This window comes from Erpetoichthys calabaricus, chromosome 12 (assembly GCF_900747795.2).
Source record: "Erpetoichthys calabaricus chromosome 12, fErpCal1.3, whole genome shotgun sequence".
Lineage (NCBI taxonomy): Eukaryota > Metazoa > Chordata > Cladistia > Polypteriformes > Polypteridae > Erpetoichthys > Erpetoichthys calabaricus.
The window spans coordinates 162,922,672-162,937,225 of NC_041405.2; the positions used below are offsets into that span (position 1 = coordinate 162,922,672).

Below are 14,554 nucleotides of genomic sequence, written 5' to 3' on the forward strand. Positions count from 1 at the left end.
CCCCAGTCTGTTATCGAGGTCTGCCTCACTTATTATATAGCGCCTTTCACATCGATGATGGTGTGACCTCATTGTCATATGGCGCCTTTGTCACCCGTCTGTCTGCCTCTTATCTTCTCTGGCCAGCGCTCTGATGTCTCAACCCAAGCCTGGACTGGTGGGGGGTCATTCTGCAGCTCTGGGGGTCATTCTGCAGCCCAAGGCTGGACCTCCCGCTGCTCTTTTTTGAATCCTTTGAAGTAGCAGACGACATTTCGGCATCCAAAGTCATCATCGGTGCAGAAAGGCCGGCCCACCACAGCACCTGAAGGCTAAGCAGATCTGGCGCTTACCCTGTGCCCTGTGTGTGGATCCCAGTGCCCCACGGAGCAGTGACAATGGCACTGGCCTGACAAGAGGTGCCATCACAAACTGAGGTCCTGACTCTCTGTGGCCATAGGAGACCCCTGAACATCTTTTGAAAAGGGGCGGGTGTTTCCTGATGTCCTCGTTGAACTGCCCACCTCAGCCTGGGCATTCCCGGTCACCCCTTCACCACCTAAGAATGGCGTCATCTAGGTGGGTGGTCTTATGTAAAGTGCCACATTAATGTCACAAGGGCCGCCCGTCTGTCCAGCCTACGAGTTCTGAATGTGACAAACAGCAGCAGCGCCACCTGTCGGCCAGGTCGTCCTCACCACGTGACCGGCGCTCTTTACTTCGTTCGTTTAGACGTTAAGGTCTGGGGGTCTCCTTGGGACTCTTCAGCGCACAGGCCACCGAAACGGGGGAATCCCGCTTGTACCGGGGGGTCTGAGGAAGTCCAGAGAACGATGAACAATCCACGGGGGCTTCTGTTGTCTTGCGGGGTATCTGGCCGTGGCCGGGCTGGGGGGGCGCCAGTGTTTCCCAGTTTGCACAGGTGAGTGGGTCTGCGCCAAACGCACGTTAATGCGAACGATTCAGGCGGGCAGAAAGTGGGGTCCAATTCAGCGCTTTAATCAACAGAACATTTAATTAAAGCCCACCGGTAATGGCCGATCGGGACACAAGACCCCCTAGTGGTCCGGCTTGAGTTTGAAAACGCTGACAAATGCAATAAGCCCTTTCAAATGAGTCACAAAAAGGGGGCTGCACAGCACGGACAAGGACTCTCTGTGCACAAAGCCCAAATTACGGAGGGGAGCGGAGCCACCAAAGCGGAATGCATTCGCGCACAGCAGCCATTGCAATCGCAGAGCAAAAGAAGAAAAAGATCACCCAGGTACTGATGGCAGTGCAACCCCCCCCCCCCCCCCCCCCCCCTTTAATCTGCCCATTTTCGGCGACCCCCGAGACCCCCGCCGCCATCCAGTCACTCGTGTTAGTCCTTCGGCCCCAAACTTAAATAAAACTGGAGGCCATCATATATTACCCTCCACGGACCCCCGGACGAAGCCAGTGGGGCTCTTTGCTGCAGGTTGATCCCACGCAATGGTCTGATCGCTCAGTCCCAGCCCCCAGACTGGCGAAGGTCCCAAACTAATCAGATTCTTAAACCCCCCGACAGCCCGAAGCTGAAAGCATCTCCGCCACACGAGCCGAATGTTCCTCATTAAACCGGTTTGGCGGGCACATGCGCAGTAGCTGTGGCTTGGATTACGACAGAAGCTCGGCGACTGCAATATCAGCAGTTCATACTCGACTACACCACACGAGGGCGCTCTGCAACCAAGAGACGCCGTTGGAAAGCCGCTAGCACGGCAACAGCTTTGCCTTCTTTCTAACAGCAAGAGACGCTGACGCCCCTTGGAGGAGCCCCGCCCCTTGGAGGAGCCTCGCCCCTTGGAGCCAACACCACCGACTTAGAGCTCCAGAGATACTCCGGCTGGAGAGACACGCCCTTGTCCCGTTCAGGCTTCTTATTGGCTGCCATTGCACATTTGACTCCCATTCACCCACGCGTAGGATTCCACACTAACCATCAACGTGGACGACATTTCCAATGGTAGTGCCCGCAGGCAGCAGGTGAAAGGGGGATATGGCACAGCAGTGGGGATTAGAGGGTGACGCCTGTTCCAAACTGGCATTGGAGGAAACTGACAAATAAAAATCAAATTGATAAGCGCGAAGAGGAGGGGAAAAGCCTGAGGGCACCTTGGCAGACGGATAAAATAACAGAAAAGAGTCAAGCAAAGCGCTCGGTGCCCACACTTAGTGAAGGGCGCTATATAATACAGTATAAACCGAAGTGACCCAACCTGTCCAGCATGCCTGCCCATTAGTTTGGGGGGGGGGGCACAGCAGCACTGTAATTTCCAAAGGGTCATTTCACAGAATGATGTCATCCTTCCATGTGACAGCCACTGTGTGCCAACATCTGCACAAAGCAGAGTCCACCATCTGTGTGTCCGAGGACATCTGGCCTGTGCTGCCCGCTGCTGTTAAATGAACAAACATTAGGCAGTTGGCACCCTGCAGCCCCCAAATCCAATGCAGATGCAGTCACTGGCCCCTGGTTCAAAGTGCAGGCTGCCCCTCAGCATCACCGCTTCACTTACTCATTGAGTGCCAGCCATGACCAGAGGGACTTTGTGTGCCCAGGTGGCCATGCCCCTGGGAGTGTGGCATGTGGCCAGCTGTAGCACTGAAACACTGGGGGCCAATTTGAATCAGAACCATTGACCTAAAGGCCAGTAGGGGGCGCCTTCAAGGATTGAGGTGTGCCATGCAGGCTGTGTAGACGTCTATCTGGGGTGGGCGCCAATGACCCTCCAAAAGGCACTAGAGAGACCCCCACCGTGTCCTGCATCGGTGTGAGTAGAGTCAGCCAAACTTACAAAGTGATGCCCAGAATGACCACGTGGTCTGTCCGTTTTGAAATCACACACACCCAGAATCGTGTGGCAGGGCACAGACTGGCAGCCTCTTTTTTATATATAGATATCGATATACTGCCCATCTCATTGTTCTCACTGCACAGCGTGTGCTGACGGTGAATGGCGCTATATAAGACAGACAGCGTCATCTCCTGTGGGTTTTCATTTCTCGTTTAAGACCTCCGATGTTTGTCATTTGTGCCAGGGGTTTCCTGGCCGCCCTCTCCCTTTGTCGGCTCCTTTTGCTTCTTGAGTTTGGGCGCCAGGCGCACTTGTGTGCCAATGGAGTCCCGTGGACCCTTTTTCAAGTTTTGTGAGCCACTGAACTCGCAGCACTTGATGATCTGACCAGACGACATCGAGACACTTTGAGCGTCAAAAAGACAAGCGGAAGGAAAACGGGATGATTTGGGGTTCTGTCCACTAGGACAACTGGTGCAGCCCACCAGAGCTCGAGACGGGACGGGTGGCAGCAGGCTGAGGACCACCACTCTTATGGTCAGACGGTGAGAATTAAAGAAGGGTGACTGAGGTGACCAGGGTCACCATTATGGCTCATTTCAGTGGCCTGTCGACTGCTGTTCATCTGTCAGCTGCCCACTCGAGTGGACCCCCAACTCAGTGTCTTTTTGAATTCTTCATGAGGCTTTCTGGTCGGATTTCCTCATCATCACTCTGCCCCTCGCCGCTGTTTCAGATTCTGCTTTGCCCGGCGTAACTCCAATGTATAAATGGTGCCAACGTGCCACATGCTGAAATGCCAGTGTCTTTACCACATTGACATGCAGCATTCCAGAATGCCTGTGCCACAAATACGCCAATAGGGGGCATAATTGCAAGGTTGACCCCAATAACAGGGCCTGCTGTAGGTCCCATGATCAGGGGTCTCAGAGGTGAACTGGTGACGTTTTATTTCGTTTTATTTGAGTAACGGACTGGGCAGGAGAACGGCCAGAAACCCAAACCCCCACAAGACCACCTATAAGCCGTCGGTTTTATTCGGTTAAACTTAATGCCAACTCACATGTTATGGCCACCATGAAGACACGGGTCACAGTGACCGGACATCCAAAATGGAAGCTCCAACTCGTCACTGAAACAAAGTCACACAAAGTCCAAATGAAGCCCACCAGACTCTAGTGGACCCCCTAGCAATCTGGGACCCCCGCATGTCATCCCCTATTAGTTGCTATTGTTCTCATTCCTGCTGATTGTCTTTTCATCTCCTGCTCTCTTGGACAGCTGAACTCACAGATGGCCAATCCCATGTCGGACCCCAAGGCCGTCACTCTGATTCCGTATTTAGTTGTAAAGACCCCGTCACACAGGCCAGTCGTCACAGTCGCCTCTGTCACTCGAGTGTCCATGTCCTCTTCACCTTCCACTGCCCGACGTTTACTGAGTCCTTTGTCACCTCCAGTGGTCTCACTGCACCGGCCGTCGTTTCTGAAGACTCAGCTTCACCGGCCCCCCTTTCTTCGGCTTGGTCTGCGGTGGTCCTGGAGTGGCCTTCAAGGACATCTTGGCACCACTGGTGACTTTTCTGTCACCGTCCGTCTGCCACAAGGGTGGTAAATCCCTAAAACAAGTCAAAGACAATGTGAGGCGGTGGCATCGGGGGAGTGCAGTGGAGTGGCACTGGGTACAGGAATGGGCATGAGAATGTCCACAGCACACCCCAGCAATCATAAAGATCTGATATGGCGCCTTTACAGTCAGCTCCACCCCCGTTACTCACCGCTGCTGTTTGGGGTCCCAAAGCTCCCCCCGCAGAGAGCGCAGCACGCCGACCAGCACCTGATGCTCCTGGCTGCACGTGGTCTTCAGCACCCGGTGGACAAAGAGGTCCATTGGCACCTGAACATCTTGGACACTTGGGAGGGCCGAGGGGACATCCTTCCCATTTGTCACCTGTAAGGCAGTTAAGGCTGGCGTTATGTGGTGCCACTGAGAATGAGCCCAGCTTAGTGGCCACCTGCCCAGCATGCCTGCCCATTAGACTGGGGGGGGTCACTTCACAGAATGACGTCACTGTTCCATGTGACAGCCAGTGTGTGCCAACATCTGCACAGAGCAGAGTCCACCATCTGGGTGTCCGAGGACATCTGGCCTGTGCTGCCCGCTGCTGTTAAATAAACAAACATTAGCCCCCCCCCCCCACTACTGACGCCCTGGCCAGGACCCAGCTGCTCCCCGTCTCTAGGGGACACCACCAAAGTCTCCTACCTGCTCAACTGCCACCGACGGCTGGCTCTGCTGCAGGATCACTTTTGGGAAGGACCCCAGGGTGCTTCTGTCCGTGAAGTTGACCAGAGCGGGGCTCACTTTGGCTCTCGGATGAGGGCAGGGTGGCCGCCTCACCTCTCTGCCCTCGGGTATTGGGGGTAACGCCAGTCTGACGTCCCTCTCCATTAATTTGCGTGTGCTGCTGTCATGCTGAGTGAATGGCACTGCCATCGACCACACTGCCCTCTCCGTCCGTCTGGTCAGTGACACATCCTGCCTCCCTGGGGGTCCGCGCACTGCCTCCCTGCTGTCCAGTAAGTCTGGGCTACTGCCCTCTGCACAGATTCCTGCCAGCGCTGGCCGGAGGTCCACATGAATCCTCTTGATGGCCATCTGGCTCTGAAGGGTTTTGTCATTTGTCCCCTTCTCTGGTGTCTCCTCTCCATGTCCCGGTCTTAGTGGGTGTTCAGGACATCTGAATTCCCTGAGTGCCATGGTGCCAACTGCACAAAGTATGGGCTGCTCTCCATCGTGCCCGCTGTGCCCCTGGGCCAACACCCTGCTCTTCCTCATTTCTGAGCTTGTCTACTCAGGCAGGCCTGTAAAAGAGGAGCAGGTCACATGAGAAGGGGACACATTGTGTCAAGTGTCACCCACTGGTCATTTCACTGGACACAGAGAATTCAAAAGTGAAACCAAACCCATGCCAATAACAATAGATGGCAGAGCGCCACCTGCAGGCTTGGGCACACCTTTGTAACAAGTAGAATTTCACCCTCCTCTGTGGGTGACACCATAATGAACCTATAATAACAGGCAGGAGGGAGGATCACAGGGAGCAAAACCTGAAATGGCTGAAGGGTCCTAAGAGGGCATCTACCACTCTACCCTTTAGAGTGCCCCGTTGTGGATTTCCTAGCACTCTGTCCAATGGAGCTCCTTTCATTGAGTATACCGCCAGAGTGCCCAGCGTGGCACATGGTGACACTGAGCTCCATTTACTTATCATTTCTATGCCTTGTTGCCATGGTTGGTACTTTTTTCTGTGCCATGGCTACTTCATTGTGTGTGGCACAGCCCAGTTGGATTGATTTGTTTCATTTGTTTAAATGCACTCATGGCAACAGTGGGTTTCAGTGCCAGCGAGAAAATGTGTCAATATGTGCCACAACACAGAGCACAATGGGCATGACCAAGATACACTGTGTGCACCCCCTGTGGGCACTTGTCAGGGCTGTGACATCCCCCTGCCAGACACCCTCCACCACCTCCTCACATGATGCGCCCACCTGCTGCACGTCTCCTGTCCAGGCGACTTGTTTACTGTGCTATTTATATCCACAGCGGAAATGGGCAACATTGGCGTAACACTGTCAGGCAGCACCGCTAATCAGGCCTAATGCATGTGTCACCAATCTCGCTGATCAATACGGCCGGGCATAGAAACTGGCGCAAAAAACATCAACACATTTGGAAATGTAGAAGTGAAGGCAGCTGAGTTGGTTCAAACAGCTGGTATCCAACACAACAGGTGCCCATTAAGAAAGTGTACAGGATATAACAGTAGTGAGTATATAGCGCCTTTTCAAGTCTTCATTGTACTTGTCAGGTCAGTCTTTAGTGGGCATCGCGCCTTTCCTGCCAATTAAACTCTCCTAGTGAGCAAGTGAACAATTGATTAGCTAGTCAGCTGTTATTTCATGTAGCGCCTTTCCTAGTGAGTGAGGAATTTATCAATGTTTTGCATAAAAAGCAGCCAATCCTTATTGAATATAGCGCCATTCCTGCCAATCAGTTCATTAATAAGCCTTTATGTCTAATGCCATTTATTCGAAGGTCAGTTTCTTTTTATATAGCGCCTTTCCTAATAAGCCCCGAATCCTTCTTTATTTTATGTTGCCTTTCCTAATTAATGTTCCAGCCTCATGTCATGTTGTGCCCGTCTCAGTGACAGGTCGTCATTCTTTATATAGCGCCATTCCCACACGTCTTTGTCATTACCATGCGGTGGCAGCTTTAGTGGCCCCAAAAACACTGAGCTGTAGAGGCACCTCCTCACTCCGGGGGGCGCTATTTCAGTGTTTTTAAGCTCCCAACGCTTGTTGTGATGACATCAGTGCCCACCACAGAGTGGACAGGAGGTCACAAGCCCACCAATGGCCATTGGCACTTTACTGTGACACCAGTGTCAGCATGTGCCCACTGTGAATTCCCCATTTACTAAGCTTATCCTGCCATGTATAATGGGCACAAGTCATTAAAGTGCGATAAAGTCCCACCTGAAGTTTGGCCTCACCCTGCCCCTTGGCACAGCTGGCACTCACGTTGTATTCACCTTTCCTTCCTGATGGCCGTCCACCCAGCAGCTCCGCTCTCACCTTCTGTAAAATGTTTTCATGAAACCTGTGAAGAAACAGAGAGAAAGTAAAAGTGCCCAGGTGGCTGCGCCCGTGTGGACATTGCACTGGGTGCCGGCCGCAGCGTCCGCCAACAAGAGGTAGCAACGCAAACAGAAAGCCTCCAGAAGCCGCACACCCTGCCAGAGCACGGACCCCGGCGGACCAGCCGCACAGCAGGTAGGCGTCTTAATCCTAATGACTGTAATTAGGCGCCCGCTTCACAATGGCGAGTGGGTGTGGGCTGGCAGCTGTGCCCGCTCTGTGGGTCTCTCCTTCTAATCCAGCTCTCATTTTACTTTTTCATTGTTTTTTGAGTCACGTGGAGGGGCACAAAAAGGGTAGCTGCCCAAATCTCAGTGTGAAGGTGCAAGGTGTTGGGTCAGCAGGTCATTGGGCAGGGCCATGTCTGGACAATAAATACATTGTATATAGCGCCTTGCACAACAGGTTAGAGAAGGGAATGAAATGCAGTAGGACCATAAGGGTCACTGCAGCAAGAAGTAGGTCAGCATCAGGACTGAGAAGAGACAGAGGGGCACTATACACAAATACAAGAGCGTCACATGGCATCTGGGCACACTCTGGACGGCCCTCGGGTCCTGCAGCAGCAACTCCTTCACAGTGCCACTCCTAGCAGCCTTTTCTAGCTTCACATAGCGCCTTTCAAGTGTGCCTGATGAATGTGAAGGGCAGACCGAGCGAGAGGTCATAACTTCCTTTGGGCATCAGACACAATATGGGCACACTTGGTGCCCATCAGAGTAAAGGAACACAGAACTGAAAACAAGTGGAATCCGCTTATCTGTCACTGGGTGCTCATGTTCTGTCAATTTGGACTGGTGTCCAGGGAAAGCAGGAGAGGCAGAAAGGGGGGGTGGGCAAGCTCGTTAAGGTGAAACCCATCCGGGCATAGCAGGGCAGAGAAGCGTCAGCAAAAAATCTGCTCTGAAGTGAAACGAAAAAAGAAAAGAGTCGTGGCCTGCCAGCTGTTATATAGTGCCTTTCACAGCAAACACCCTCACGGTTACATGAGGTGCCATTCGAGTCAAGTGAGACCATCACGGGCATCTGGGGGCTCTTTACTAACGAGAGCAGGTTTCAGTGTGGTCACCCCTGTGGACCCCTGGTGCTGAGGTGCCTATGGTACAGAGACACATGAAGGGCACTATATAGCATTCATTAAGATATCAGTGTTTCAATTACAAGGTCTAACCTTAAGAAGTATGAGGGTACGAGAGCGCCCCCTGTGGGATGGACACTGGCAGTACAGGACCGGCTAGAATGGGCCAGGCCACCAGGATGAGATACAGCCTGACATGGTGGACAAGAAAGCAAAGAACGGAGGTTAAACGAGGATGATGAGTGACCAACTGAACAAAGTGTCACCGCACGGGCGCATTCACTACCAGGACCTGGGCTGGCCCACCTGAGGGTCTCCTGTCCTCTTCTCTGGCCACTCTACCAAAACTACTGGACTTATGGGTGAGCCTTGGTGATCGCCTGTCACCTTGGCGTCTTGTCATGAGATTTGTCAGGACACACAGCTGGAAACAAAAGAAGAAGGAAAGGAATTAAGTGACTCAGGTGACACAGCCTATGGGCCCATCTTATCAAGGGCGGGTACTAGCTGTTGCCCGCCCTCCCTCTTCTCATGTGTCAAATACACAAAACAATGGCAGAGCAGACTGCAGCGGGTGCCACACAAAGCAGTTATCTGGTGCCCCCTCCAGGCTTCCTTACCTTTTTTTTTATCTAGCGCCCCTGGAGGTCAAGCTGGTACATCTATCTTTTTCTAGCACCCAGTGGAAGTTGTCATATAATTCTTCACCCAGCACTCCCTGGAGGCCAAGCTGGTGTATCTCAGTTTATCTCGTGCCACATGGCAGCCAAGATAGATGCATTTTTCTTTGTGTAGCGCCCCCCAGTGGTCAGGTTGAGTACACCTTTTTCTGATGGCCCAGGAAGCACAGAAGTGTGCATCTTTGCTCATTCAGCGCCCCCTGGCACCCAAGGTGTATACATCTTTCTTTGTTCTAGCAGACAAGCTGGTACACTTTTCTTTATCTAGTGCCCCCTGGCAGCCAAGCTGGCTACATCACTCTTTATCTGTTGTCCTGTAAGCCACAGAGGGTACATCTTTCTTTGTTCCAGCAACCCCCGATTGCCAAAGTGGGTACACGTTTGTTTATCTAGCACCCCCTAGAGGCCAAAATGGTATATATTTGCTTATTTAGTTCCCCCTGGCATTCTATTCTTTTCTGGCACCTCCTGCTGGTGAAGCTCTTTATCTGGTGGCCTGGAAGGCACAGAGGGTACATTTTCTTCGTTCAGTGCCCGTTAACGGTCTCAGAGTGACCACAGTATCACGTGACTTGTCACTGATCAGGTGCCCATGTTCCTAGATGCCCATTTTTTTATTTGCCCAACTCTCAGATAAACTTGAGCAGTGGGTGGTTGTCCCTTCATGCCACCAACCCCTGTGTGCTGTGCCCTGTCAGGTCCCCACTCAGTGGCACTTGCCACCTCACTAGTGTCTCTAAAGAAGGCTGTGTCCCTGGCATTTACCTCTGCCCAGGGGAGGTGACTTCACGCCGCCCTTTCAAACCACCAAAATAATTCTCAGCTTTTAAGGGCAGGATTAAACGGCGATGGCAGCTTTGATTTGAAAAGCCTTTGATGCCCGCCCTGCTGCGCTGGCTTACAACGGCCATTGATTTTCTTCAGAAGTGACCACCACGACTGCTGGGAGGTCAGCCAACCAGTAAAGTCACCGTCCTCGCCTTCTTTATGGATGACATTCATGGAAAAAAACCAACAAGTAGGGTGTCTCTGTGCCGTGGGCATCTGCAGAGATGGCCAACCTGCTCTGTAACGCGCCAGGCATTGGGTACAAAGGTGGAGATGTCAGCGACTTTCACAGGGAGCTCTGGCAGAAGCAAGCATGGCATGCGGGTGTTCATTCACTGAGGTGTCAGAGTGCCAATGTTGAAAATGAAGAGCCAAACGGAGTACAAGTGCCAGCACTGAAAACAACAGGCAGAGGGTGAGTGCCAATGTTGAAAATAACAGACCAAACAGAGAAAGATTGCCAAGATCAAAAACAATGAGCCAAATGGAGGATAAGTGCCAATGTCTAACATGATGGGCAGAAAGGAGGGTGAGTGCCAGCATTAAAAACAACAGGCCACAAGGAGGATGAATGCCAATGTCAAAAACAATGGGCAGAACAGAGAAGTGCCAGTGTTGAAAATGTCAGTCAGAATGGAGGGTGAATGCCACCACCAATAACAAAAAGCCAAATGGAGGATGAGTGCCAACGTTGAAAACAACAGGCAGAATGGAGCCTGAGTGCCAATGTGAAAAATAAAGGGCAGAATGGAGGATGAGTGCACAGGCTGATGGATAATCTTGCCAGCTTGGCCTGAGCCTGGCAGGAGGGTGCAGGTGGGCACCTGAGTGGGTTTATGCTAATTAGCTCATTTACTTTTGTGCTCATATTGGGGGTCCCAGAGGTCAGGCATTCTGTTCCTTTTACTGTTTGCTGAGTCAGATGTTGCGTTTCATTTTTCGGATGCCATTGTGGGTCCTCAGTTGTCACCATTTTGTAACCCTGTTGTTAGGTCCCTGAAATTCTAGGGGCGTGGCCTCTGAGGTCATGACCTGTGCCATATTGATGTGACATGATAAAAGGACAACTGGGAAGTCATTTCCTTATCTGATCTGTGGATACTAAAACTTTTCCTTGCTTGTTACTTTGGGTTTTGACCCCCAGCCTCTCTTTTGTTCTCAATCCGTTTTTTGTTCTCCTTCGCTCATCTTCCAGTCGTGCTAGCAAGTTTATCTGCCAGTGCACAGAAAGGGAAAGCCGCAGTAGTGCACGAGTACCAGCAGGCTGCCGTGCCACATGTGCTTGACACTCAGCAGATGCCAGGGTTGTCCTTCTCTTTCTTCCTATCACATAATCGGCTACTGCAATCTGCCTCATGCTCAGCAGATCCATTCCAAGTAGACTGCGAGAACAAGCAGGTTATGTGTTATGAACCTGAGAGCCCCAAAGCAAAATATGTGCCAAAAATGCCCACTAGAAGAAACCCCAGCTACTCACACTAAAAGGGCAACAAAGAATATTTATAAATAAAAAGATTTATTGTTCAGTGGCTAACAGGCACAAAAGGCAATTCCTTCAAAATGGGCAAACCTCAAAAGCAACCCAATCCTGATACGAAATCCACCCACAAACGTGTGAGGAGAATCACAAATCCAACTGAACTCACCACACCACAAGTGCATTCACAATGAACCGCAAGGGACATGGCTTTGTCCCCACCTTCAAAGATCTGAGGGTGGTCCTGCCATCTGAGGAGACCACCCACAAAACACATGGCACATAGCAGAAGATGCACAGAATCGACGTCAGCATGAACACTGAATGACACAAGAGAGACATTTGAACCGCAGCCATGGCAGGAGCGGAAGGCAGGGCGTCCCACCTCTGTCTTCGTCTTCTGGTCGCATGATCAGCATCTGCAAGTTGCTTCATGGTCAGCAGATGTCTTCCTGTCAGCCATGGTGTGTATCTGCGCCATCACTTACATGGCTGCAGTGGTCTGCATGTTCAGTTCGTGAGGTGACTGACACGTTTCACATCATAAATTCTCCATTGAGGCCAAGAACAACGTTCAGGGCCCAGTGTTCCACAAATCTTTCTGAGATGGACAGACCACCCTCTGCATTTCATAAATGTCAAAAGGCAAAGCAAAACCCTAATTTTCCTTAGCTTGGCTTCTTCAGGCCAGGTGTTTTATGATCCTCCGTTCTCTTAAGTGCTGGCCGAGACCTCTTTGAAGGACTCGATTCCTGAAGACGCTGAACAGTAAAGGGAAGCGAAGACCCAAGTGCCACCTCCGCCTTCGCTGGCCTCCTTAAATTAACAAGCAGATGAGTGGACATGGCAGCCAAGTCATTGCCTCCCTGGTTGTTTGCACCCGTGCTAAGCATCAGCATTTAGGAAGATTAAGGGGGCAACGTCTACAGAAAAGGGTCCAAGAACACAGCAAAGAGAAGAATGCGTGTAGAACACGAGAAGAGGCCATTTGGCCCAATGAGCTCATCCACCTCCAATGTCCAAAATCACATCAAGTCCAGATCTGGAGGTCCATCAAGTCCAACTGTCCACCTCGCTACTCGGTCATCTAGTCTCTGATTTCAAGCTATAGAAAAGAATCCCAATATTTAGGAATTTCCTGGGAATAACTGTAGGCCAGGAAAAGAAACCACGGGGGTCCCACAGGACTGACCTTCAACACGCCGCTCAAGCCCGTCGGTGGAGTTTGTGAGCCCACCGGAGATTGCGGCTCTTTGTTTTGGGCCATTGTTTCCAGTTCTTTGCTCGCTTCTTGTAGTTTTTGCCTGACTTTGCCTTCATCCGTGGCATTTGCTCCATTAATTTCATCCAGAGTGGACATCGGGGGCAAATGGGCACAGCAGTGTCAGTGCCAGACCCCCTAGTGTCGTCATTAGAACACAGCGGCTTTAACTATTGGAACATCAGGAGAAGCAGAATAAAAGTTATAATAGTGATGGGGATCCAATCAGATTAGACCTTAAATGTCCCTTCCACTGAGACAGCAGTGACATTCTACAGGCGATGTGACAAGATCAGGTACACAAGTGCAGATGGCCACACAGCGCAATCAGACATAAACCAGCAGGTGGGTACAGGACAGGGCAGGGACGTTCAGTGGCAAGTTGTCCCCAAGGCCAGATTAAGACCCCTACAGGCCCCTAGGTGACAGAGAACTGGTCAAACTATTCAGACACCTGGTCACTTAATGCAGCTTGCGGTTTCTAATCTTATCGTTAATGGCGGTTGCAGGGTGGGGGTGGCATGCCCCCCCTTAATCATTTCAGCCTGTGATTTAATAGAGGCCCCCCTTGCTGTCACGGACCCCTGGCCTCACACCAAGAACCCTCCAATGTTGAATTAAGTGGGTGGGAGCGGCAGGTGACACCAGAACTGGGGATGCGCTGGGTGGCCGTCACCAGACACCAAGGACTCGGCCCTCCAGACTCCTGCTGCAGTAGATGGCACCAGAAGACCTTTGGAGGACCTTTGGAGGAGCTTGCAGTTCAGGCAGGTCAGGTCACCAAAGCCCACCGGGATGCTTTCAATAGTGCAGCAGTGGAAGTTCACCAGGATTTTGGCTCCCACCCCATAGCTCTTTAGCCCCCTCAGGAATATGAGATTTCAATGAGCATTTTGGAGGATGTCGGTGGTGTTGAGAGACCCCGAAAGGCAGTCAGAGATCTGGACACACAGGAACCTGAAGATGCTCGCTGTCCGGAGAGGGGGGCCATCGATGTGGAGTGCAGCGCCACTGCCTTTGTTCTTTCTGATGCCAACGATGACCTCCTTGGTCCTGTCGACATTCAGAGAGAGGCTATTGTCACAGCAGCACACAGTCAGGTCCCCTACCTCTCGTCACGGTGGTGTCATCCGCAGACCTGACGATGTTGTGACAGACTGGAGAGCGGTGGGCTGAGGCAGCAGCCCTGCAAGACGCTGATGATGGTCAACAGCGTGGAGGAGACCTTATTTCCAGTCAATGAACGGCATCCTGACCACCAGAATGTTCTGGATGCGCTCAGGGGCTGATGACAGCAAGGGGCCTTTTTCCAATCCCCGAAAAACTTAATGAGGAATGAGAAATATTAAACAACCGGCATTATTAAAAGTATGACCACCTCTCCATTAGAGAGGCAAGTCACTCAGGGGTGTGCAGTGGCAGAGGCTGCCATTCCAGTAGGTGACATAGGTGGCCAGCTATAGGGTGTCATCATCCGAGTGATGCCATTTATGAAAGTTAAGGGGCTGCATGCTCCAGACACCAAGGGGACACCCAGAGGACGCTATGGACAATAAGGGGCGACGTCACGTCTCTCAACCCCGTCTAGGGCTCCAGACGGACTTCAGTTAATCCGGCTCTGATCCTGACATTGGTGTTTTTATGAAAATCTTACAAATGAAGATTAAAAATATGACGTATTCTCGGTGTAACATACAAATTAATACAATTTAGCAAGCCTGATTTT

At 51.6% G+C, this 14,554-nt stretch overlaps 1 protein-coding gene across 1 annotated transcript; it reads right to left on the reverse strand.

Moving 5' to 3' along the window:
• Positions 1-3,231: 3,231 nt before the first annotated feature.
• On the reverse strand, positions 3,232-5,771 carry LOC127529871 (uncharacterized). The gene is made up of 3 exons (XM_051935024.1): positions 5,064-5,771; positions 4,576-4,748; positions 3,232-4,416 (listed from the first exon to the last, which is right to left on the reverse strand). The coding sequence occupies exons 1-3, from the start codon at positions 5,634-5,636 to the stop codon at positions 4,263-4,265; spliced, it is 900 nt and encodes a 299-aa protein (XP_051790984.1). The 5' UTR covers positions 5,637-5,771; the 3' UTR covers positions 3,232-4,262.
• Positions 5,772-14,554: the final 8,783 nt, after the last annotated feature.